Here is a 26974-nt window from a genome sequence, read left to right as displayed (position 1 = left end):
AAAAGAAAAAAATGGCTTCAGAAATAAGTTTTTGTTTTCCCGAATGACGTTTCTTGTTTCTGAGTATGATACTTGTGTACTTTGGAAGCTACCCTTGTGGGCTGATACATGCTAATAGTTCCTGTTGTAAATGAGGATGTGCAGGTGAGATTGTTCACACTTCCAACCACAGGGCTTACCCCTTTCAGCTGAGCTGCCTGTTTTGGAGTCTAGAAAGCACCATCTAGATAGTTGGAAGGCTTCCCGACAAAGATGTGTCTGATGCTGTCAAGAAGCCATGGTGGGTTTCCCTCTTATGTCTTTTTAACTCTACTCTGCCAACCTGCAGCCCGTCATGCCTTGTGTGTGTGAACATCAACCTGAACTGAAGAAATCTGCTGCTCGTCATAGATAGTGGTTATAAATAGAAAACAGGCATAGAACAGGGAAACGCAGTGTAGCTCCCAAAACATACAAGTGTTAGGCTCAGAAACAAGAAACTCCATCCAGGAAAACCAAGGCTTATCTCTTAAACTATTCTTTGTTGTCTTTCCCTGAAAGTAGATACCCTGTCTGCATCTATGTGTCCATTTGTTTTTTTTTTTAAGCAACTTTATTTTTTTAATTTTTATTTATTTATGATAGGCACACAGTGAGAGAGAGAGAGGCAGAGACATAGGCAGAGGGAGAAGCAGGCTCCATGCACCGGGAGCCCGACGTGGGATTCGATCCCGGGTCTCCAGGATTGAGCCCTGGGCCAAAGGCAGGCGCCAAACCGCTGCACCACCCAGGGATCCCTATGTGTCCATTTGTTACCTGAAACTGGATTCACCTGTTGGCCTCTTGATGCTGCTGAACCAAAAGACACAACTAAGCTAAAGGATAGGGAAAAAAAAGGTTTTATTTGCGACAAGTAAAGGAGAACACTGGGGATCTTTCCCAAAATAGAGTCTCCCTGAACAAAATTGGGGAAGTTTTAGGCTAAGAGTGTATCCATATTCACGAAGGGGCTTGCGCAATGGGGAATACAGCATGGAATTGGGGCAAAAATCATCTTGAAATGACTGAGTCCAGGTCAAGTTCACCAGAATTGGCAAGGGTAAGCATCGTCAATTCTGGCTCCTCTTAGTCCAGTATCTGAGAGCTCAAAGGAGTTTAGCAGCAAAGATAACTAATCAGTGTGCATAAGGCTGTCTTCCCTTATGAATGAACACTAGGAGTCTTAACAGTGATTCATTGTTCTGATACCATTAGTCAACCTCCTGGCTCTTTGTTCTTCATTCTTTCACAAGATAGGGGGTGGGGGCAGCTAAAATAACTTTCCTTATATCAAGAAAGCTATGTCTGTCTTTCTTTTTCTAAGGATCCCTAACTCTTTCTGTTAACACACTCACAGTTTTTTTTTAGTCCAGATCAAGTGTCCTCTTAATGACAATGTTGTCTGATAACATAGTTGACACTCCACATTTATCTTAACCCGGGTTGGTTCCAAAGAAACTGTGTGGAGAGAAGATTACCTGAGGTCAGCTTCCCACGGAGAGGCGGCTAAAACTTATCCTGAATCTTTTTTCTGCTCACTGCCCCCCACCATCAACTTGGATGAACAAGTTTAACATAGACCACCAGGACCTTGCTATCCAGAGGCATCAATGGCTTTTCACCTCCTCAAGGATTGGTGTGCTTTTTTTTTTTTTTTTTTTTTATCATTTAGGTTTTCTGTTTGTTTGTTTAGATTTTATTTATTTTGTTCAGATTTTATTTATTTGACAGAGAGAGACATTGAGAGAGCACAAGCAGGGATAGTGACAGGCAGAGAGAGAGGGAGAAACAGGCTCTCCAGCGAGTAATGAGCCCCTTGCGGGTCTGGATCCCAGGACCCTGGGATCATGACCTGGGCCAAAGGCAGATGCTTAACGGACTGAGCCACCGAGGCGCCCCCGGTCACTTAGTTTTAATATGGGTTATAACATCATCCAATCATGGGATCAAGGGCGGATTTCATGTGCACCAAGCATAATAACATACTGCATTTACACTGTCGCTCAAAGGGTGCGCAGCTCCCTCCCGGCACCTCCCAGCCAGCATCCCCAGCTGCCCTCCCGCCTGGTAGGAGGAGCCTGAGAGGGCCGCGTGGAACAGCCCTGCAGTGCGCAGGCGCCCCCAGTAGAGCTCGCACATGCGCGCTGCTGCTGCGGCGGAGGGGTCGCCATGTTTCCGCCGAGGGGGCCTACTGGGGGGTCACCACGGGCCTCCTGGAACCTGGGACGCTGCCGAATTCGGTGGCTAGGACTACCCTTGCTTGGGGCTGCGCTCCCCCTTCACAGCCCCTTTTGGGAGCCTGGGACTCCCATCAGGTCTCCGCCACCTTTTGGGCGTCAGGCAGCCCAAGTTCCGCGTTTCTGGAGTGGAGTCCGGAGAGTCGTGACCCGCGTGGCCGCACCTGGGCAGGTTACACAGGTGCATCTTCCACGGGGCGGAAATCCGTGTGCCTCCCTTTATCTAGACCGAGATCTCAGGTCTCACACGTGGGGTTCGTACCCCCATGCCCGTGTCTGCTCCGCCCAGGCCCTGGCGTCCCTCAGGCGGTAGCCGGTGCGTTGGAAGAGCCAGCACCTCTGGCTGGCAGAGGCCCATCTGCTGCAGCTGCACGGACACCTGCGGGACGCCCGCCAGCCTAGCTGCTGCTGGATTTTGGTTGCTGGCTTTTCAAGGCTGATAAGGAATGTAGATAAGCAAGCGGAGGTGCTTGCCCTCCTCAAAGGAAGGTCAGGTGAGAGACAAATACGTGTCTGTGTAGGAGGTAAAATGCACCCTGAACGGAAAGAAGCAGCTTTAAATATTTGCAAAGCCCACGGGGTGTCAGTGTTAGACGACCAGGATGGTTCTGGTGGAGGAGGAACTTCACTGCCCCTGCCTTGGAACTCCCTAGGCTTTACTGTCATCCCTCCCAAAGTTCCTTCAGCGGTAGGTTCAGAAACTAAGGAAGATTCATAAAAGGGTGTGACAGAGCAAAAAGTAAAAGGTGCCAACATTTCTTCCTCAGGTTCAGGCTTCTACTTTTCCTGCTGGCCAGAGCTAAGGATAGTGAAATGTAGCTTGTGGTCAGGATGGTTGTTTTCACTTTTACACATGCCACATGCTTCTGGACATTTTACTTTTACTTTGTTTTTTAACTTTTTTTTTTTAAGAGAGAAAGCCTGTGGGGGTTGGTTGTTAGGGGGTGGGTAGGGGCAGAGGGAAGGGAGGATCCAAGCAGGTTCCACACCCCAGTGTAGAACCCAACAGGGGGCTTGATCTCATGACCCTGAGATCCTAACCTGAGTGGAAAGCAAGAGTCGGCCACCAGCGGAGCCACCCAGGAGCCCCTGGCCATTTTAAATTGGTCAGAGGAGGATATTTATTAATATTTTATTAAAAGTGACCAGGAGATTTCCAGGGATTTTTTTTTTTTTTTTATCCAGGGACAGGGGAACACCTAGCATTACAAGGGGAAATAAAATGTAAAAAGAGGTGTGAAAACAAAAGCTACTTTGTAATTATATTCCATGAGTCATGCTTTGTTCATTAAAATGATCCCATTTAGGGATCCCTGGGTGGCGCAGCGGTTTGGTGCCTGCCTTTGGCCCAGGGCGCGATCCTGGAGACCCGGGATCGAATCCCACGTCAGGCTCCCGGTGCATGGAGCCTGCTTTTCCCTCTGCCTATGTCTCTGCCTCTCTCTCTCTGTGACTATCATAAATAAATAAAAATTAAAAAAAAAATTAAAAAAAAATAAAATAAAATGATCCCATTTAAATGCTTATTCAGCTTTATTGAGGGATGATTGACAAATGTTCATTTGGTATGTTTTAAAGTATTCAATGGCATGATTTTATACATGTATACATTTGTGTGTTGTTGATATGGGAAACAAAGGCAGAAGAGAAATTATTGAATTTCCTTACTGCGTACAGCCCCTGACAAGTCCTTGAAACAGGCAGCTACCTTCCTCCAGGGACTCAGCTGCCTTGATGTTGACACTATGCTAAGGGCAAAAGGCAGCCTTAGCCTGACACTCCCCAGGATCCTGTGAGTCTCCTTTAAACATATAGAAATTCCTTTTGGAAACTTCCTTTGTCTCTGTCCCACACCCCCCACCAAGATGTATGTTGGCGCTTATACTCCAAGCATTGGCCAACTGTATACATCTGGAGGGTCTCGTGACTGAGTTTTTACTAAACATTAATAAATGACCTTTTCCTAACAATAGCCAGCCTCCTTAGGGTCCTGGAAACCTTGTTTGCAAAATGCCTGGGAGGTTTGTGCTGTGGGTAACCCCCTTCCAACTTGAAAGTATATAATCAGTCACCCATCACAACCCAGTGCAGCTCTTTCTGCCCACAGGTCCTGTCCCCATGCTTTAATTAAACCACCTTTTATGCACTGAAGATGACTCAAGAATTCTTTGTTGGCCTTTAGCTCTGAACCCCCAACACTTTCTACATCATTCTTAGCTTTAAAAATAGACTTGGCCAGTTATTTTATCAGCAGAAGATGGATTTATTGGGAGAATAAAAGAGAACTGCAATCCCGGACAAACAAGCAGTGGTCAAACTACAGGCATCTGGAATTCCAAGTGTGGTGGTTTCTCACTGGAGGAGCTGTTGCCTGGAGGGATGAGGAAAGCAGCTTCCTTCTGCTGGTAACTGGTATCCACGTGCAAGATAAAGTTCATGCAAGGTCAGGTTTCTCTCTTCCTGTTGGGTGTGCAATTGACTGTGAATGGTGGGATGTGAGAACTCCTGCCCAGACCTCCCCACTTCATTTAATGTAATTAAATTTATTTATTTATTTAAATTTTATTTATTTATTCATGAGAGACACGCACACAGAGAGATAGAGAGAGAGAGGCACACAGGCAGAGGAAGAAGCAGGCTCCATGCAGGGAGCCTGACATGGGACTTGATCCAGGGTTTCCAGGATCACACCCTGGGCTGAAGGAGGTGCTAAATCGCTGAGCCGCCTGGCCTGCCCTCCCCACTTCATTTTAATGAGATTTGCCATTACTAATTTTCACAATATATATTTATAGTGGGATGATTACTAAGATAACATTCATCAAGACCTTTGTGTGTGTGTGTTTTCAGACTGCTTAAGATCTCATAGCAACTTTTAAGTATATAATACCGTATATATTATTGACTGTCGTCACTGAACTGTATGTGAGAGCCTCAGAACTTATTCTTTTTTTTTTTTTTTAAGATTTCATTGATTTGAGAGAGCGCATTAGTGGGGCAAGGGGCAGAGGGAGAGGATGAGGCTCGATCCCTGGACCCCAAGATTATGACCTGAGCTGAAGCCAGACACTTAACCAATTGAGCCACCCAGGTGCCCCTCAGAACTTTTTTTTTTAAGGTTTTATTTATTCATGAGAGACAGAGAGAGGCAGAGACACAGGCAGAGGGAGGAGCAGGCTCCATGCAGGGAGCCTGATGTGGGACTCAATCCCGGGACTCCAGGATCATGCCCTGGGCCAAAGGCAGGCGCTAAACCACTGAGCCATACAGAGATCCCCCCTCTCAGAAGTTATATTAGAAAAGTGTGTGGTTTTGACCTCAATCTTCATTTCTGCCTCCTCCCAGCCCATGGCACCCACCATTCTATCTCTGCTTTGTTTCTGTGAAATCAGCTTTTTGTTGTTGTATATTCTACGTATAAATGATATTCTGTGCTATTTGTCTTTCTCTGCTTGGCTTCTTTCATTTAGCATAATGCCTTCCTGGTTCATTGATGTTGTCACAAATGGCAAGATTTCCTCTTTCATGGTTGAATGGTAGTGCATTGTATTTATGATGTATACCACATTTTCTTTATTTATCTGTTCATCTGTCAGTGGGCTTTTAGGTTGTTGGATATGGATATCTTGGCCATAGCAAACGTGCCACAGCAAACGTGGGTGGGCAGCTGTCTTTTCAAGATAGTGATTTTATCTCATTTTGTAGATAGTTGAAGTTAGAAATAAAAATATCAGTTATTTTACCAGCGCCCTCACCCCCCATTTTTTTTTCGGGAACAGAGAATTGGAATCTGACACACATGAGCCCTGGCAAAACCACAGGCAAGTCTAGAAAACAAAGGGGAGACTCATCCTTTACAGAGGAAAGTGGGAAGGTGGGCGAGACTGTTATATAGGAGAGGCCCATTGGAGTAAACTGGGGGTTCTCAGTGCAGAGGCTTCTCATTGACTGCACTGTGACAGTCTCACTGGCTGCGTTCTTGCCAGGACAGAGTCTTCCTCTTGCTGAGGTAGTCACATAGGCTTCTCCCAGTTAGTTCTGTGAAGGGTTATGTGTGGTATAACATGAAAGTTTCCCCTTCTGGGCTCCTGACTCCATTTTTTTAAAAAAAGATTTTATTTAGTTATTTGAAAGAGGGGGAGAGAGCACAGTGGGGGAGGAGCAGAGGAAGAGGGAGAAGCAGACTCCCTGCTGAGCAGGATGCCCAACATGGGTCGATCCCAGGACCCTGAGATCATGACCTGAGCCAAAGGCAGATAATCAACTGACTGAGTCACCCAGGCGCCCCTCCTGACTCCATTTTTTGTTTTGCACAGATTTTATTTATTTATTCGTGATAGACATAGAGAGGCAGAGACACAGGCAGAGGGAGAAGCAGGCTCCATGCAGGGAGCCCAACGTAGGACTTGATCCCGGGTCTCCAGGATCAAGCCCTGGGCTGAAGGCAGGTGCTAAACCGCTGAGCCACCCAGGCTGCCCTCCTGACTCCATTTTAAGTGAGGTTGACTTTATTCAGTTTCAGAGGGGATTAAGACAGTAAGAAAATGAAAAGAGAAGTCTTGATTTTATAAATTCCTGCAACGTGAAGCCATCAGATCTTCTAGAAACTGCTTTCTAAATTTCACAGGTCTTTGGTTGATTTCTGTTCTTTTTTTTAATTTATTTTTTCCATTTCAAGATACACATGCAAAATTTTCTAGAAAAGGGTTTTCATCTCATCCTTATATTAATACTAATACCCCAAAACTCAAATCCCAAGCATCTTCCTTATGATGCCTCAGCACCTCAGGAAGATGGTATCATCCCTGTTTTACAGATGAGGGACTGAGGCACAAGGCAATGTAGGTCGTGAAGGAGTCTCTGAGTGTCCCAAGATGGGCAGCACAGGGCCAGCCCACAATCAGCTTCTCTGGGGGGTGGAGGGGGGAAGCTAGTGGTGTAGGTTGGGGTGTCTGCTGGCATGTGGAAAACATCATCACATTTTCATAAGGAGCTCATCTAGAAAGGTTTCCTTTAGCCACAGAGAAAGAAAAATTAGGAAATTATGAGACACCGACAAGGAAAAGAATGGAAAGATTCCAGAAATGGGCAGAGAGAGAACAACAGGACAGGGCTGGGGCAGGAGAGGCAGTCTGGTTGGCTCAGTAATTAGAGTGTGCGGCTCTTGATCTCGGGGTCAGGAGTTCAAGCTCCACACTGGGTGTAGAGATTGCATAAATAAACTTAAAAAATTAAACAGCAGAACAGAGCATCCTCTTATGACCTTCTGTGTCCCTCATCCCTCCTTCCTTCCCTCAGTCATGAGCAGTTAGGGGCCTTTACCTGGGGCAGTTCGTGGAGATAGGGGATGAGAAGCATTGGGACTTGTCACCCAGTACCTTCAACTTCACGACAAACTTCTGGGAGCCGAAGGAGTCAGGACAGCAGAGCTCCATGCAGGGCCAGAAGGTGCAGTTGGGGCCACAGAGACGAGTCCGGTTCAGAGGCAGGACGGTGTCATAGTCACAGCACTGCTCCAGGGGGTTGTAGATCTGATCCCCACACCGGGGAGCAGGCTGGCACAGCCACAGCCCTGAGCCCACGGGGGCATCTGGTGGAGACACTGATGATGTGAGTCCAAGGAGGAACAGATACCCACTTTCCAAGGGCAGCCTCCTCCCTCCTCATTCTTTGTCCTTACCTGTTACTGCTTGTGAACACTGGAGGAAGAAGAGTGCTATGCAGACAGGAACTGTGGGAGAAAGAAAAGGGGGCTCTTGCACAGTTCCCAAACCGAATTGCAACATGGGGGGGGCTTCCTGCACACATAACACCAAACAAATTCCAAGGTATCAGCAGTGTCTGCTAATTCAACTCCATTCTGACACTGTCTGTGCAGAGATAGAATCAGATTCTAACAGGTTAAGGGCTCAGTCCTACAAGACCATACCCCATGGCACCCCGCAGATGCTAGTTACAAGCCCCAGGCCAGTACCTCTGCTTCTGACCCATCGGCTACAGATTGGAGATTCCAGCAACCTTCTCCTTAGGTTCTTTCAGTTTACTAGAGTGGCTCACAAAACTCAAGGGAACATTTACCTACATTTACTGGTTTATTAAGGGATGTGATAAAGGATAGGAATCAATAGCCAAATGAAAAGATACATAGGGTGAGGTCTGGGGAGGGGTTGTGGACCATCCATCCCCCTCCAGATGCGCCACCCTCGTCAGAGCCCATGGATTCACCAATCTGGAAGCCCTCCAAACCCAATCCCTTTGGGTTTTCATGGGGCTTCATTGAAAAATCATGATTGACAAAGTCATTGGCCGTTGGCTGATTCAGTGTCTAGCTCCTCTCCCCTCCCTGGAGCTAGGGAAGGTGGGAATAAAAGTTCCACTCCTTCATGCACAGGGTTGGTCCTCCTGGCTACCAGCTCCCATGCTTGGGTCCAAAAGTCACCTTCATTAATAAGGCACCCATCTCACCTTTATGTCTCTGAATCATTTTCAGGAATGCTGAAGACCAGATATACCATGGGAAATATATTTTGGTTATCTCAATGACCAAATAAATATTTCTTATGAATCATATTGCAAGGTGGAACATGGGGTGGAGAAAGTGGTCAAGGGGTCCTCAGGGAAGGCAGATGAGTATGGAAGAAGCCCCAGGTTAGGGGGATTTAAAGGTGTGGATTTTGGTTTCCTCAGCCAGGCCCTGTGTAGCTGCAGCCTGCCAGGTGAGGGGCAATCAGGGAAGACTTGAGTCCTCAGCCTTGGCTCCCAGACAGAAGGTTTCTGGATTGTCTAAGAATGGAGCGGTGGGGCAAGATGAGGTGAGATGCTCCTGAGGCGACCAGGGGTGGGGAGGAGATGGGAATGATGTTGAGATTTGGGAGCTGCACTGGGGATGGGGTGAGATGATGCTAGCATTCGGGGTCCTCCTTACCTAAGATGGAGCTTCGTGGTGTCATCGCTTCTGAAGAGGCTCTAGGACAGTGAAGGAGAGAGCGATCAACTCGGGAATTTCTGTAGGCAGCTGCCCCAACCTTTTGTCACCAGTTTCTGATTGGGCATTCAGATCAGGCCACCCTTCAGCTAGCTCTTCAGATTCTTCAGGAATCACTAGCACATAGTTTCTCTAGGAGGGGACTGGCTGGTCTGCTCAGGAGGTGTGAGCTCCTGAAAGCAAAGTGTTCCTAACTGACTCATTGCTGCTTCCTGGTCTACTCAAGGCTTCCCATGGCTGCAGCTTGGCCCTAACCCAGCTTGAGGTGCTCAAGAGTTTCCACCTGGGCACTGAATGGAGCCAAGACTCCCTCATAACAACACTCATTCCACATTCCCAGGCTCAGTCCCTCCCCCCCCCCCGCCCCATTCAGTTTCCCAGCTCGGGCCCAGTGACATACACATCTTGGTTCCCACTCCAAAACTAATTCTCTAAATTAAAAAAGTTTTTAAATTTTTTATTTAAATTCAATTAATTAACATATAGTGTAATTTTAATTGCAGAGAGAGAGGTCAGTGATTCATTAATCTTATGTAACACCCAGTGCTCATTACACAGTGTGTCCTCCTTAATGCCCATCACCCAGTTACCCCATCCTGCTACCCCTCTTCCCCTCCAGCAACCCTTAGCTTGTCTCCTATCATAAAGAGTCTCCTTATGGTTTGTTTCCCTCTCTGATTCCATCTTGTTTCATTTTTTCCTCTCTTCCCCTATGATCCTCTGTTTTGTTTCTTAAATTCCACGAGTGAAATCATGATATTTGTCTTTTTCTGATTGCCTTATTTCCCTTAGCATAATAAATCTAGTTCCATCCACATCATTGCAAATGGCAAGATTTATTTTTTAATGGATGAGTAGTATTCCATTGTATATATACCACATCTTTATCCATTCAGCTGTCGATGAACATCTAGGCTCTTTTCAGTTTGGCTTGTGGACATTGCTGCTATGAACATTGGGGTGCAGGTGCCCCTTCAGATCAGATCACTATTTTAAAGATTTTATTTATTTATTCATGAGAGAGAGACAGAGAGAGAGAGAGGCAGGCAGAGACACAGGCAGAGGGAGAAGCAGGCTCATGCAAGGAGCCGGATGTGGGACTCGATCCGGGGATTCCATGATCACACCCTGGGCCAAAGGCAGGTGCTAAACCACTGAGCCACCTAGGGATCCCCTGTATCTAAATGTTTTAAGTTTATTTTTTTAGTGATCTCTACACCCAGTGTGGGGCTTGAACCCATGACCCCGGAGATCAAGAGTCTCACACTCTTCTGCTCTTCCACCTGGGCCAGCCATGAGTACCCTAATCCTCTAAATTTTAAGGTCAGTCATATGCATAACTAACGTGTCAGCTCAGCCCCCTTTCTGGGCTGACTGCATCCAAGCTGCCTCAGACTTCTCCTCCTGTTCCTCCTCCCCAGGAAATCACCACATTCCCTAGAATCCTAAACCCGTTTCCCCCAAGAGTGCTGTGCGTACTATCTCTCTAGCCAGAGGACTTGATTCCATCCTGGGTCCTCTCTTAACCTTTCCTTGACCCTTCCCTGCCTCAGGGTGGGCTCCTTGAGAGAGACCTCTGGCTGCCCTGTCAGCCCTACCTCATCCCCTCTCTTCTCCCACTGGCTCTCTCATTTGCTCTCTGCATTCTCATTCCCCTCTGCTCACGTGGAGCCCCATGTGAGTCCAGAGGGGACTAGGTGGGCTGTGGCTCCCAGAGAACTCCAGGCTGGGGCCCTACTGTCCTGCTGCTTGGGCCACAGCAGCTCTGTCTCCTCCATTGTCCCTGATGAGCGCTCACCTCATGTTGTGCTAGCCACACAGGAGATGTGGGGACAAATTCTGACTCCCTGTGGCACCATCTAAACTTCATCCCCGGTCTATTTCAAGCGATGCTGCCCCAGCCTTAGGTTTCCAGAATTACTTTATTTTTTTTTAATTTTTATTTTTTTAAAGGTTTTATTTATTTATGAAAGAGAGAGAGGCAGAGACACAGGCGAGGAAGAAGCAGGCTCCATGCAAAGAGCCTGATGTGGGACTTGATCCTGGGACTCCAGGATCACGCCCTGAGCCAAAGGCAGACGCTCAACCACTGAGCCACCCAGGCATCCCCCAAAATTACTTTAAAGTTAAGATGAAGGTTGCTCACTGTCCCCTTCCCCAATGGGAGGGTTTGTCACAGATGAGCTTGTGCTTAGAGTGCAAATGAGGAAAGATTATTGGGAGATCTCTTTTAATGGAGACACCCTCCTCAGTCTGGATTTGCCCAAGGAGGAGCAGCCTTGGCTGGAGAGGGGGGTGGGATGCTGCTTAGGTATTGTGGAGGACATGACAACTGAATCCCTCTTGCTTCCCTATGGCCAGTGTCACAGAGGCCACAATCTGTAGCTGATCTGGGGGTACTTCCCTCTCAGAGTGGGTGGTCTTCGTCTCTTCCATTATCCTCCTCGAATTCAATTCTCCACAGGGTATAGGTTAGATGTTAATACTATCATGCATGTGTTGAGAAGGAAGACCTGCCTGCAGTGTTCTAGACACCAGAACCCACGAGTCGGACAATTGTGTCTGCATGCGCATGCATTTCCAGCGTGGGTACCCTGAATCGCCTGGAGCCAATTGAATAAAAATTCCCATCCCAGTCTCGAGGTTCCAGGATCTATGCCCACCTCACTGATGATGTGGGGAAGGAACACATCCCTTAGCATAAGGTGAGCCCGAGACTCCAGGAGAATGGGACCAGAGCTACCCCTGGCGGGCATTGGGTGCAGTGCAGGGCTGCCTTGAGCGTTGACCAGTAAGGAGCAGCTGCCTTCAGAGAAACTGATATGTGTCTGGGTCCTGATGGTAAACGTTAGGCCCATTCATAAAAACACAAGCTGTGGGATCCCTGGGTGGCGCAGCGGTTTAGCGCCTGCCTTTGGCCCAGGGTGCGATCCTGGAGACCCGGGATCGACTCCCACGTTGGGCTCCTGGTGCATGGAGCCTGCTTCTGCTTCTCTCTCTGCCTGTGTCTCTGCCTCTCTCTCTCTCTTTTTTTTTTTTAAGATTCTTTTTTCTTAATTTTTATTTATTTATGATAGAGAGAGAGAGAGAGAGGCAGAGACACAGGCAGAGGGAGAAGCAGGCTCCATGCACCGGGAGCCCGATGTGGGATTTGATCCCGGGTCTCCAGGATCGCGCCCTGGGCCAAAGGCAGGCGCTAAACCGCTGCGCCACCCAGGGATCTCCCTCTGCCTCTCTCACTCTCTCTCTCTGTGACTATCATAAATAAATAAAACAAAACAAAACAAAACAAAACAAAAAACAAACAAACAAAAAAAAACACGAGCTGTCAGGTATCTAGAGTGTGCCAAAGGGTTTAGTATCTTTTTAATTTTAATCCTTAAAATCCTGGAAAGAGAGGCTATTATTAACTTCATTTTACAGAGGAGGAAAAGGAGGTAAAGATGCGTGCCTACTGTTATGCAGGTGATAGGGGCATAGTCAAAGAGTCTAATCAGGCCTGGCTACTCTGAAGACAGGTACCCCATCCTCTTCACTCTGGAGTATCACTATCCCTCAGCCTGCTCTTCCAGCTCATCTAGGCCCCTTAATTACTCATCACTCATCTGGGAACAAACAGTGCCTCCCTTCTCTCCCCAGTAAGGCAGGCAGTGGGATCTTCTGAAGTACCAATATGAACCAGTTTCTCTCCTGCTTATACCTGTCCGGGATCCCCAGGGCCTTAGTTTGGCATTCAGACCCCTCACTGTAGCCTCTAGGCTCTTTGTCATCTGATGTTTGCTGATCTGTCTCTTCTCTGATGGTTTCCACTCGTGCAATACTCTTTTTCGTCTAAGATTTCTCCAAAGCTGGCCTCTCTGCCACTTCAATTTACCATTAAATTTTCATTATGGATTCCAACAATACCTTGCACTTGGCTGGATTAATACCTATCCACTGACCACTCTTTCTATATCCTGCCCTGTGCTGGGGGCTCAGCAGGGCCCAGGACATCCTTGGTCCTGTCCTTCTGGGGCTCACAGTACATGGGGAAGACAGACTCATCCCAAGACAGTGACAGCCCTGGATGGGTACCATGGGGGAGTCCAGAGGGTCAGGAAAGACTTCTAGAAGAGCCATGGGATTAGCATAAGCAAAGATGTGGGGGTAGAGTAAAGGGGACTTTGGAGATAGACCTCAAAGGTGTTGCACCAGGTCAGACATTACCCATGGGCTGAACACTCAGTGGGGTTCTAGGGCATGTGGTGGGTACATGGCCTATGTCCAGGCCTGCCAGCTCCAGTCCCCACTGAAACAGAGTTGACAACCACTGGGAGAGAATGCCAAAAACAAATAAATGAAGCAAAAGCAAACCAATGATTTAAAAAATCAGATTGTAATAGGAGCTAAATGTTGTGCCCAAGATTGCGAATCCGAGAAACCGATGCAAACACATGAGGGTTTATTTACAAGCTTGAGCTTGGGTCCAAGTATACCCGACACAGCGGAGCAGGGACTTGGACCCTGAAGTGGGTTACAGCTGGTTTTTTTTATAGGCTGGTCTAGGGGATTTTCAGAAGGGGTGGAGGAATTTCTCAAGTTCTGTTTACATTCTGATGTGGGGCTTTCAAGGGCATTGAGCTCTGTTCTTATTCTAATATGGGACTTTATACCACAGGTGTGGGCTCTGTTGTCTTTCTGATATGGGATTCTCTGCTGAGGACATTGAGGACATTCTGCAGTTTTTTCTATAAAGTTCAGCTCTTATTCACAGGGGCCTAAGATGGCTGTACTTGTGCTAATGCTAAACTTGAGGTGGAATGGCCTTGATTTTTCTCGGCCTCTACACTAAGAAGTCACATGAGTGTGGAGAAAGAGCAAGGAGGGGAGACCTAGGAAGCTAACGTGGTGGAGGAAGACATGGACAAGAGAGATCTGAAGAAGCCAGCCATGAAAAGGGAGTTCCAGGCAGGGGGAATGGGAACAGCAAGTGCAGAGTCCCAAAGTCTGGTTTGGCCATGCTGGGATGGCAGCAGGCCAGGGAGCCTGGAGCTAAGGGAGCAAGGGGAGGGGGCAGGGGGGCCACATGGGCCATGGGAAGGAGTAATAATCATTATTGAAGTTTGAGTACTTATACTCCTGGCCTTGCCCAGAGCATTTTACATGCATTACTTCATTGGATGCTCACAACCACTAGAAGGGCAGTACTATTTTGCCTGCATTTGAAAGAGGAGGTCACAGACTCAGGTGGGGTTAAGTAATTTGCCCAAGGTCTCACAGTCATGACATGAAAAAGCTGGGATTTATACTAAAACTTTAGGACCCCACCCCTTGGTTACAATATCCTCAAACCTCAGGAAGCTTATTGCCTGTTGTTTGTTCACTGTGGTGTCCCCAACACCTAGAACACGGCCCGGTTCACTGCTCAGGACACATTTGTTAAGGGATTACGTGAACAATGTGCATTTTATAGAGAAGGAAATTAAAGTTGGATACATAAAGGTTTCCAGATGACACAAGGTCATAAAACACTACTAGGATTTAAACTTGGGCCTGCCTTATTCCAAAATCCTGGCTACCCTGTATCCCAGTGGGGAGGCATCATTTCCTCAGGGTAATCCCACTACTGGCAAGGCCCCTCTGGTTCTTCCTCCGGGTAAAGGGCACCACCCAAGAGGCCTCACCCAAAAGAGGCTTCCTTGGGCCACTGCAAAGGTAAAGGTCGAGGAACAGAGCAGCAGGGCCGAGGCCCCCTCCAGTGACTGCTGTAGGAAGCTGCCAAGAGCGAGAAGCTGCAAAACACAGTCCCCTTCCCAGGTGCCACCTCAGACAGGAACCTCTCCCTCCGCGGAGCAGACCATCCAGGAAGACCTGGGAGAGGGGCAATCTGTGGAAGTCCCAGGCCACTAATAATGTGATATCCATTGAAATTTCATTCCTGGAGTTTTTTTGTTTTGTTTTGTTCAAAATGCTTCACTGGGAGCCGAAGAGTTTTTCAGCTAAAGCAAACAGTATATATGGAGGTAAGGGTTTTAAGCATGAATCTTTTTTTGTGTTAATTTTGATTTAAAAAATATCGCACTGATATATTACTGATCTTGATCGCAGAGGTTTTCTGTGGCACCTTCTTAAATTTTGCTCACAAAGTATATACCATAATTGCTTCTGTTACTGAATTACACTTGTCCTGACCCTGCATGAAGGCATTCTAGAATTATGTTTAAGAACATGAGCTCTAGACTTAGTTTGGATTCAAGTCCTGGTTCTGTTTTTCACTAGCTTTGTGGTCCTGGGCAAGCTGCTTAACTTCACTGTGCTTCACTCAATTTTCTTATCTGTAAGTGTGCTGTAAAAATTAGCACCTAATATAACCGTTTGTTGCAAGAATAAAATAAGATAACATGCATAAGAAAATTTAGGCAATATTTTACACATGTGCTTGATCCATGTTAATCATTAGTATTAGTCTTCAGAAAAAATTTCATGAATTAATTTATTACCTCTTTACCAGTAGCCAATGTATAGGTAATGTTCTAAGAAATTTGTTGTTTTATTTTATTAAGATTTTATTTATTTGAGAGAGAGAGAGAGAGAGAGCAAGTGAGAGAGAGAGCACGAGAGGGGTGAGGGGTAGAGGGAGAAGCTGACTCCCCATTGAGCAGGGAGCCTGATGCTGGGTTGGATTTGGGGGCTCCAGGATCATGACCTGAACCAGAGGCAGACACTCAACTGACTGAGCCACCCAGGCACCCCTTAATTTGTTTAAACTCTTCTGCCGCTCTTGTATGCTTTTCATTTTTCAGTCACAGTAGTTTTAGACTCTCAGCCTCTTGACAGGCAAATTAATAGTTTTAAGGATTTTAAAATTCAGATAACAGATCTTGGCTTATAGTAATAGCACACTAAGTGATTTATTTTTCTTAAGATTTTTAAAATTTGGGGATCCCTGGGTGGCGCAGCGGTTTGGCGCCTGCCTTTGGCCCAGGGCGCGATCCTGGAGACCCGGGATCGAATCCCACATCGGGCTCCCGGTGCTTGGAGCCTGCTTCTCCCTCTGCCTGTGTCTCTGCCTCTCTCTCTCTCTCCGTGTGACTATCATGAATAAATAAATTTAAAAAGAAAAAAAATTAAAGAAAAAAAGATTTTTAAAATTTGTTTATTCATAGAGACAGAGAGAGAGAGAGAGAGAGAGAGGCAGAGACAGAGGGAGAAGCAGGCTCCATGCAGGGAGCCAGACGCGGGACTTGACCCCAGGTCTCCAGGATCCCATCCTGGACTGAAGGTGGCGCTAAACCGCCGAACCACCCGGGCTGCCCACACTAGGTGATTTAGATCAACCTTCTTGCTGAAGACAACATAAGATGCTGGACAAGGTATAAAAACACTTTAAAAACATCAAGCATCAAAGATCTGATAAGTCAATGAGAAATAACTAACCAAGTTCCAGGAGAGGATGGCAATTTGAAGAGTAAATCTTGGAATTTGGGGACACCTTTACCCCAGACTCATTTGCCAATTCCAAAGAGCAACACCCCTCTCCCCAAGAGGCTGGACATCCCCCGAGGATTAGTGGCCTGAATGTCAGAGTTCAAGGCTGTCCAGGGTGGGGATGGTGGTAAAATTTCTATACTTTTGGTCCACCCAATCCTCATACATTTATTCTGTGGAGTTACTTTTCCCTGTGCCCTAGATGAAATTGAAGGTGAATCTCTTTATGTATCTGGATCCTTTCAGGTCATAAAATGCAAGCTATAATTTAAAAAGTTTTATGTAGGGGCCGCTGGGTGGCTCAGTGGTTGAGCGTCTGCCTTTGGCTTGGGCCGTGATCCCAGAGTCCTGGGATCCAGTCCTGCATCGGGCTCCACAGAGGGAGCCTGCTTCTCCCTCTGCCTGTGTCTCTGCCTCTTTCTCTTTGTGTCTCTCATGAATAAATAAATATTAAAAATCTTTAAAAAAAATCCCACCAGTTTTATATAAAGTGTCAAGACTACAAACATGATATTTAAGAACAAAACTTACCCTCTACCACACGGTTCTTCTGTAAGTTGGAAACATGGCTGTGATGGGAACATGGCCATCTCTGCACCTGACTTTATTCCTCCTCCTTCCACGTGTTGCCTGTGGCTTTGGTCTTTGGAAAATGGGGGAGGACAACTTCTTACATGACTGTCACCTTGTGAAGGATCTAATAAGGTGTTCATTGATGTCCTATTATGGATGGTTCCCAAAGCTAGGTTCACGAGTGTGTGACCTGCACTTAAAAGGGCTTTGAGCTTGGTTTAATGTTTTGCTGTCATCATTTTGAACTTCTTAATAGGTTTTGAATGGAGGACACCACATTTTTATTTTTCACTGGGCCGTGCAAATTCTATAGCTAGTTTTGCCCTCACTCTAGGGGCCAAGAGAGCTCACTTGGACTTTCCTTGGTGAGGGCAGATGAATCTTTATTCTGGAAGAGGCCAAGTCCTTTCTCAGCCCCAGGCAGCCAGCTGTGCTGGACTCTGCTGAGTGTCCTCTCATTTGCGTCTTCCAGGACTTGGCCTCATGTGTCTGTTTTTATTCATGGGCACATGTCTGGTCTAGAGGGATCACCCCACCCTCCCATCTCTGCTTAGAAATACTTGGGGCTGCAGGGTGCTCAGTGTAGCCTTTTCTCCCGTGGTCCACCGTACAAGTACCTACACAAAAACTTGCTTTTACGTTTTCTAGCTGCAAGTCAGATAGCAATCCACCATGTCCTAGGGGGCACACATTAAGTCCTTGAGGTCAGTGGGCACCTTAAAGTCCCCTCTCTAGACTTCATTGAACAGAGAAGCAACCTGCCAGCCCTTCCGTTTTGGAACTACACAACACCAAAACGGTCTTCACAATTCCTCCTTCATCCCCAACTTCCTCTTCTTCTATGATCCCAAACTGAATAAATCCTTTTGTGGTTTCCTATCATATTTAAAATAGAATTCGCCTGGGTGGCTCAGTTGGCTAAGTGTCTGCATTCCACTCAGGTCATGATCCCAGGGTCCTGGGATCAAGCCCCGCATTATGCTCCCTGCTCAGCAAGGAGCCTGCTTCTTCCTCTGGCCCCCACTCCCACTTGTGCACTCTCTCTCTCTCTCTCTCTCTGTCAAGACAAGATCTTAAAACAAACGAACAAACAAACAAACAAAAACCAAAAAGCCAGAATTCAAATTTTGATCCCTGTCCCAAAGGCTTCTGAGTTTCCTCATACCCATTGCCCCTGACCTTCTCCTACCCTCTGCTCCTCCTTCTCTGACTATCCTGGCCTCCTCCCTACTCCTTATAATATGCCAAGAAAATATACTGATGTGCTGTATGAATTACCACTTGACACCAGCTGTATACATTGAAGAATTCCTTGGAGTCTGCAATATTGTGTACATTTAGAAGTTTTCCTAATAAAGATATTTGGCCATGTCAATAATAAGAGCATCCCCATCCTGCAGCCATTGCATGGTAACCCAAATAAGTTCCCAAATATCAAGGACACAGCAGAGTATATACAACACAGAATAACTGGTCATTAGATGTTAGATGTTGCTGTGACAAGAGTTATTATGATCCCCTCAGCTCCCCATCTGTTGTTAGAAACAGTCAACCCCCAGACGGTATCTTTATCTCAAGAACAAGGAACACCTGGAGCTGGCAGCAGGCCAACCCCTTTCTGCTATGATCTGTGAAGAGAGTCCCCTCGCCACACTCTCACCAACAGAGAGGTCTCTCAGTTTTTCCACAATTCACCACCAGCCAACCAAATGCCACCTCTCTCCATCTCCTGTTCCTCTGCTAGCCCAGTTATCATTGCCTTCTGGGGCTCCCAGACTCCTACCTATAGAACTGAGCAGACAGAGAAAGATCAGAAACCACTCTAGGACTTCTGGTGGCTTAACAGAGGGACATCACATTGAACAGGCACAGGAGTCTCCCATTGGGAGTGAGTTAATGACAAAAAAAAGAGATAATGTTTATTTTATTTTAAAAGATTTTTATTTATTTATTAGAGACACAGAGGGAGAGAGAGAGAGGCAGAGACACAGGCAGAGGGAGAAGCAGGCTCCCTGTAGGGAGCCCTATGTGGGACTCGATCCCAGGTCTCCAGGATCACGCCTTGGGCCAAAGGCAGGCGCCAAACCGCTGAGCCACCCAGGGATCCCGAGATAATGTTTATAAAAATGCACATTTTTGCCACGACTGGGGCCCTCTGTGCCCAGGTTGCAGCTCCATGGGTCCATCAAGCGTCTACCTCCTCATAGCCTGCTGCTTTCCTAAGGTGAGCTCAGGGCCCAGCTGACTGCATTTCCTTCTGGCCTGCATATGTCTTGTGACTCCCAGCTCACCCTCCCCATAATGAGGATCTAGTGCACAGTTTTAGGAGAACTTGGACTTTCCCAACGGACAAGAAAAGGCAAAAGTGTTTCTGCTTTCTGCCCTGCAGGAAACACCAAGGCATAAAAATACAAAAATGACTTGCTCCTTTCTGGAAACATGGGGAGAGATATATGAGAATAGTTATCTTACTGAAATTACCCAGCCACACCAGGAAGCCACAAAGCAATAAGGAGACAGTTATTAGAATCAGATGCATATTATAAACTAAGGGGAGAATGTGAGGAGTTTTCACCCCTGAGGCTGGTGACAGATACATTCTGTTTTCTGCAGTGAAGAGAGGAAGCAAAAAGAAAGGCCCATCGTTCACTTGAAAAGTTTTCCAGTCCACCTGCTCCTGGAATGGTGGGTGGGGACAGTACCTGGTTCACCTTAGAACTAGATCTGGCTGCTCCCTCCTCACACAGCTTCACTGGAGGGTTGAACCTCAGAGGGAGGAAAGGACGAGTGGATAATGCAGTCATGGGGAGGAGCAGGAGGCAGCAACAGAACTGGGGCCATGTTACCCACCCCCTCAGGAAGATTTCAGATCTTTTACAGGAGCCAGAAGAAACAGAAAACCCTCACGTCATTTTGGGAAAAAAATGGATTCCTGATATATGTAATTTTTAGTAACACGCAATATACATGTAGCAAAGTATACAAATCATTAAGAGTATAGCTGGATGAAGTTTTATTATTTATTTACCCATTCTGTAATAGGGAAGGATAAAATGATTTTTCTTCTGAGTTCTGTGCTGAGATCCCTTTAAGAGAAAGGTTAACAAGAGAAAAAACAGAAGTTTACTCACCTGCACTTCATATACAAATAGGAAATACCCAGGGGAAAAATGGGTAACTCTCCAAGGTGACCAGAAATTTCAGGATTAAATACCATCCTGATAGTGAAAGGGGAGGAGGGAGGTAGGCCTGTCAGGGAAGAGTAAATGACTTTTTTAAGATTGATTGATTGATTTTAAAGATTTTATTTACTTATTCATGAAAGACACAGAGAGGCAGAGACACAGGCAGAGGGAGAAACAGGCTCCTCACAGGTAGGCCGATGCAGGACTTGATCCCTGGACCCCAGATCCACACCCTGAGCCAAAGGCAGATGCTCAACCTCTGAGCCACCTAGGCGTCCCATTCTTGATTTCAGCTCAGGTCATGATCTCATGGTCATGGGATGGAGCCCCATGTCTGGCTCCATGCTCAGTGCAGGGTCTGCTTGGGATTCTCTCCTTCTCTCTCTGCCCCTCCCCACATACTCTCTCTCAAATAAATAAATAAATAAATAAATAAATAAATAAATAAATAAATAAATAAATAAATAGTGGGAGCCACCCAGGCGGCTCCTTACTGAGGTGTTTGTTTTTTTTTCCTGAGGTTTTTTTTTTTTTTTTTCTGAGAGGTTTTGATAGCACATTTGCTAGATGGAAAGCTGCGTGCCAGATACCACACTCTGTCTTGATTTGCTCTGTTAAAGATGTCGAGTCTGGCATGAAAGCTGTGGCTGGGGTTCAGTCGGCCTATGTCTGGAAGGTCACTATCCCCTGCTGTTTTCTGTCTGCTTGCTTTTGACAGGAGTCAGAAGATGAACAGCATGAAAACACGATGGTACCTGTTAACCCTGAGTCATTCACATCCTCACCTCTGGGCCTCATATCTGGAAGGCGTTTCTGGAAACATGTAGTTCCCAGACTCAGAAGGGAGTAGTGGTGGTATCGAGCTGAGCATAGAGAGACTGGTGCAGGCCACCCTACTGAAAAACAAGCAGTTTTTCTTTCATAATTATTTTTTATGCAGGTCACCCTACTGAAAAACAAGCATTTTTTCTTTCATAATTATCTTTTATAACCATCTTTAACTTCCAAATGAAGATAGTGGCAATACCATTTTTTTAAAAAGATTTCATTTATTTATTCATGAGAGACACAGAGAGAGAGAGAGGCAGAAACATAGGCAGAGGGAGAAGTAGGCTCCTCACAGGGAGAGGAGACCCATGCAGGACTCGATCCCAGGACCCCAGGATCACGACCTGAGCCAAAGGCAGATGCTCAAACATTGAGCCATGCAGGTGGCCCTCATGGAATGATACATTTTTTCTGAACTATAGTACAAGCATTGTGAAAGCCGTCTTGTTTCATGAGTCATATATGAAGATACATGGAGTTCTAAGTGCGAGTAGCTTACATGACCAGGATATTAGGAAGTGGGGCTAGAAACTCATCAAATAAACTAATGGCCTTTTCTCGGTACAGCAATAACAGGTTGGATAGCAGAGCAGAAAACAATTACCCGATGGCTAACTCACCTACAAAATAAAATGGGTAAAATACAAACGGGAAGAAACCTTCAAGACTTCCAAAATCACCCCAATCATCCAATCCAGTACAGATTGGATTTCAGGCAGTTGAATTTAGTGGTGTGGAGGCCGAGAAAATTAAGGCCATTCCACTTTAAAGTTCAGCATAAGCACAAGTACAGCCATCCCAGGCCCCTGTCCCCTGTGAATAAGAGCTGAAATTTACATTACTTCCGTTACAGAAAAAAAAAAAAAAAAAAACAAAAACAGTTTACAGCTTAAAGTCCTATAAAGCCCCATATTAGAATGAGAACAGAGCCCAAGCCAAGGGCAGGAAGCCCCATATTAGAATAAGAACAGAGCTCAATGCCCTTGAAAGCCCCACATCAGAATGTAAACAGAACTTGAGAAATTCCTCCACCCCTTCTGGAGGTCCCCTAGACCATCCCATAAAAACTAAGCTGAAACCCACCTAGGGGTCCAAGTCCCTGCACTGCTGTGTTGAGTATACTTGGACCCAAGCTCGAGCTTGTAAATAAGCCCTTGTGTGTTTGCAAGGGTGTTGGCTCCTTGGTGGTTTCTCGGATACGTAATCTTGGGCACAACAGTGGATTAACCGAAAGAGAGAGGTATCAGTATTGTTCTGTTTGAATGCCGCATCCATGAAAATATAAAGTAAAGGTCACCACCTCTAAAAACAAAACTAATAAATGACTTCAAAAGCAGAAAGTGGAGTAGATCATTTCAAAGTGGGTACCTGAGGAAATAAATCCATATTGTTGGTAGAGCTGGAAACAGAACAGGAATAAAACTGGGAATAACTGTGCCAGGAAATGAGGGAGTGAGGCATGAGGTCTCCTTTTTCATTTGTACAATTCATGCCTGTTCCAGTTCTTGAGTTAGCAGAGCCTATGTGTTAAGTCTGCTTTAGAGAGCTTTCTGGTGGGTTCAAATGAGAGGAAGGGAGGGAACACATTCCTTGAATGTGTTGCTGGTGGTTTCCCTGCCTAATTACTTCTGGAAGGATCTCCCTAATTGTGTAAATTAAAAGGTCAGGTTTCCTTAACACTGAATAATCCTTTCTGTTATTTAACACTTGTGTGTGTGTGTGTCTGTGTATTGTTTTTGTAAACCACAGTAGTTTTGTTTGTGATATTTTCTGTAGGATTTCTATATTCTGTTACACAGCATAATAGCCTAGAGCAGAGTTTCTCAATAGAAGTTTTTCTGTCCTGCTTAAGTCATTTCTGGCAAAGGTTAGAAAGTATTTCCTACTCCGTGTGTCTCAAGCCCTCTTATTAATCACGATCAGCCTCGAACTCCTCTTATTGCCCTTGTACTGGTCCTCATTCAACATTTCCTGGGACAGGACTGGAATTACTACTATCCATCCCTTGTCTGGAAGCTGGAAATTTACAGGGCTGAAGAACAACTTCAAATTTAAGATTAATTCCATTAAGAGAATAGTAAGTTCAGGGACGCCTGGGTGGCTCAGTCGGTGGAGGGTCTGCCTTGGACTCAGGTCACGATCCCAGGGTCCTGGGATGAGCCCTGGCTTTGGCCTGCTCGGCTCAGCAGGGAATCTGCTTCTCCCTCTCCCTCTCCCTCTGCCTCGCACCACCCCCCCCAACTTTGTGCTCTCTTTCTGGCTCACTCACTCTTTCAAATAAATAAATATCTAAAAAAAAAAAAAAAATTAAGTTCCAACAAGGAAAGGGAAAACGAAAGGGTGGAGAAAAAATAAAAACGACCCAGAAAACCTAAAATAACCCAGAATTTTCAGATCTGGCCCTGGTTTGCCAGGAGCATCATTCAGGAGTGGGCGAGCTCAGCTGTGGATCTGGGGGCAGAGAGGGTCAGAAACTGAGGGAGAGATACTGGCTCCCCAGGTCCTGGCTGCTTTCCTCCTCATGACTGGATGCCTGGGAAGTGCTATCCTTCCCTGTGCTCAAAGAAGCGCTCTGCTGATGTGTAATGTAATGGTTCCTTGGTCCATGAGCTTAAATAAACCAGAACAGATGTTTCAAAATCCAAGACAGAAAAAAACAGTGATGAGCCAGAAATTCAAAACTGCTCACAAATAGAAGGTAGTTGATGATGGATTATTTCCAGGACAAGTGTTCTGCAAAGACTCTTGAGAGAGAAATGTCATACCATGGGGGAAAATGCATCAGAGCTTATTTTTATCTAAATGAGGGAGCAAGTGGCAAGTAAAGCAGGCCAATTCAACATCAGCAAGTAGTCAAATGAGTAAATCTCTATCAAAATGATAGAACTAGTCCAATGGCATTTCCAGAAGGGCTTAAAAAAAGATTATCTCCTTGAATAAAAATTGTGAGTTTTCCAAACTGACTTTTATGAACTAAACTACCTAAGGCATAGGTAGCTGTATTGCTTTGCTTGGGTGAAAAAATAGAGAAAAAATTAAGGAAGGAACAAAATAGTCATTAATGCTGTTACTCCTCAAAATTTTACAAATTACAACTCATCAAAATGGGAAGAAGGGAGTCCTACAGACAAGCCAAGAAACCAGTATTATTTACAAGGCTCCAAACCAGAAAAAGTTACTGTTGTACTTTGAGGAATGTACCTAGAGCAGAGTGCTTTGGGGGGGGGTGGGTGGGCAGGAGTGCCTAATTTTACTTCTTACAATTTGGTTCATCTTATTATTAGGCTAATCTCACACATGCCTGCCGCTTCAGAGAAATGTTTTGGCCTCTACAAGTTGCTGTAAGCCTTCAGGAAGTTAGAGTGGGAGGCTAGTTCTCCCACAGGTCTTGCATTTAGACTCGTGCAATGCCACTTTTTCAGTTGTGTGGATTAAGAAACTTATAGTCAGGGGCACCTGGGTGGCTCAATTAGTGGAGCATGCGACTTTTTATCTCAGGGTCATGCATTTGAGCCCCAGGTTGAGTGTAGAGATTTCTTAAAAATACAGTCTTAAGGGAACACCTGGGTGACTCAGTGGTTGAGCATCTGCCTTTGGCTCAGGGCATGATCCTGGAGGGATTCGAGATCCAGTCCCACATTGGGCTCCTTGCATGGAGCCTGTTTCTCCCTCTGCCTGTGTCTCTGCCTCTCTTTCTGTGTCTCTTGTGAATAAATAAATAAAATCTCAAAAAAAAAATACAGTCTTAAAAAAACAACAACTTACAGTCAAGTTGACTAAAGGGAAGCAATCCTTGAAGCTGAGAATTCATCCCAATTTATCATGGTGTTTGATAGTGTTGGATTATAGAATCAGCGTGTTGATCATTAGATGTTCAAAAAGAATTCAAGGGGTGTCTGGGTTAAACATCCAGCTCTTGCAGGTCTTGATCTGAGGGTCATGAGTTCCTGTGTGTCTTTTCTTTTTAAAAACAACCAGAGAGGGACGTCTGGGTGGCTCAATCTGTTGAATGTCCACTCCTTGGTTTTGGCCCAGGTCATGATCTCAGGGTCATGAGATCCAGCCCTGGGTTAGGTTCTGTGCTCCACATGGAGTCTGCTTGGGAGATTCTATCCCTCTTCCTCCTCTACACCCCTAACCCCATGCTCTCTCCTATACATACATACATACTTTAAAAAACACACAAAAAAAAAACTGAATAGGTATAAATATAGTTACTGGGGTAAATGCAATATAAGGCAAAGGAAACCAAACCACATTATTATTTAATGAAGTATATAATTCAAAGCTATAATTTGCAGTTGGGGCAAAGGAAGCTCTTCAGATTGCTGAGTCCAATTCCTGAATAAGATCTACTAACATTAACAAGTCTTTAATCTGACAGTGTTTATAAATACAAAAACCTATTCCCATTTACAGTTAGAAAAAACAAAAACAAAAAAACAAAAGTGTAACAAAACTTTAAAAAACTCGGGGCACCTGGGTGGCTTAGTGGTTGAGTGTCTGCTTTTGGCTTAGGGCGTGATCCTGGGGTCCTGGGATTGAGTCCTGTGTCGGGCTTCCAGCACGAAGCCTGCTTCTCCCTCTGCCTGTGTCTCTGCCTCTTTCTGTGTGTCTCTCATGAATAAATAAATAAAATCTTTAAAAAGGACTTTTAAAAACTCTGCCTTAAAAAATGACTGGGTCATTAAAAAGGATAATGTTACAGAGACATTATTTGCCTGAGTTGGAGAGAGAACATTGTAAGGGGACAGGCTTTGGGTCAAGCAGAACACAGTAATCTAGAAGCTTTCACTAAAGAGAGGTTTCTTTTTGTTGGTTCTCTTCTCTGTAGTGTAGACTGGACTGCAGTGTAGATTGCAGCATAGGCTGCATTCAGAAGTGGCTTCCAGAAGCTTTCAAGGCTATATATAATCTTCCTTTTGCACATTCCTCAGCAAAACGTGAGGCAGAGACTATACTCTGCCTATACTATACTCTCTGACTATACTCTCATTCTACCGTAACCTTTTCCTGTTGGTCACCTCACACACAAACTTGTGGGGATCGATTAAGTGTAAGCCTTAAAAAAAAAAAAAAATCTTGAGTGCTTGCTTTGGCAGCACCTATACTAAAATTAGAACGATACAGAGAAGATTAGTGTGGCCCCTGCGCATGAGGATGACGTGCACGTTCATGAAGCATTCCATATTTTTAATTTTTATTATATTTTTAAAAGATCTTATTTATTTATTCATGAGAGACACACAGAGAGAGGCAGAGAGAGGCAGAAGGAGAAGCAAGCTCCATGCAGGGAGCTGACGCAGGACTCGATCCCAGGTCTCCACGACCATGCCCTGGGCCAAAGGCAGACACACCCAATGGCTGAGCCACCCAGGTGTCCCTCCATATTTTTAAAAAATTAATTTTGAAATAAATTTAGCCTTAGAATTTTAAAAACAGTCAGAGTTTCCATATACCCTTCACTCAACCTCCCCAAATATGATCCTCTTACATAACCATAGTACAACGATCAGAACTGGGAAATTAACATTAGTGTAATGCTATTAAATAAACTAGAAGCCTTATTCGGATTTCACGAGGTTTTCCACTTGTATCCCTTTTATGTCCTATGATTCAAAATGATGCACTTCCTTATTACGTCTCCTTGGTCTCCTCCAAACTGGCAGCATCTTAGACTT

The 26974-nt window shown here is 45.5% G+C and overlaps 1 protein-coding gene and 1 non-coding gene across 5 annotated transcripts; one reads left to right on the top strand and one right to left on the bottom strand.

Annotated features, from left to right (window-relative positions):
• Positions 1 to 4494: 4494 nt before the first annotated feature.
• LOC112645271 (insulin growth factor-like family member 3) lies at positions 4495 to 9404 on the bottom strand. Of its 4 annotated transcripts, none has more exons than XM_025424577.3 (4): positions 9181 to 9404; positions 7936 to 7986; positions 7634 to 7857; positions 4495 to 4715 (listed from the first exon to the last, which is right to left on the bottom strand). In XM_025424577.3, exons 1-4 carry the CDS (start codon positions 9203 to 9205, stop codon positions 4608 to 4610), a joined length of 408 nt encoding a protein of 135 aa, XP_025280362.1. In that variant the 5' UTR covers positions 9206 to 9404; the 3' UTR covers positions 4495 to 4607. The 4 variants fall into 4 exon arrangements, with proteins under 4 accessions (XP_025280362.1, XP_025280365.1, XP_025280364.1 ...); XM_025424580.3 differs by having other exon boundaries at positions 7578 to 7857; positions 9181 to 9376; XM_025424579.3 differs by having other exon boundaries at positions 7634 to 7845; positions 9181 to 9365.
• Positions 9405 to 26379: 16975 nt separating this feature from the next.
• LOC112645667 (U6 spliceosomal RNA) lies at positions 26380 to 26488 on the top strand. The gene has a single exon (XR_003127179.1). It is a non-coding gene; the product is annotated as a U6 spliceosomal RNA (small nuclear RNA).
• The last annotated feature ends 486 nt before the right edge of the window (positions 26489 to 26974 follow it).

This window comes from Canis lupus, chromosome 1 (genome assembly GCF_003254725.2).
Source record: "Canis lupus dingo isolate Sandy chromosome 1, ASM325472v2, whole genome shotgun sequence".
Taxonomy (NCBI): domain Eukaryota; kingdom Metazoa; phylum Chordata; class Mammalia; order Carnivora; family Canidae; genus Canis; species Canis lupus.
The sequence above is the reverse complement of the archived record's forward strand: the minus strand, read 5'-3'. Positions and strand labels throughout refer to the sequence as shown.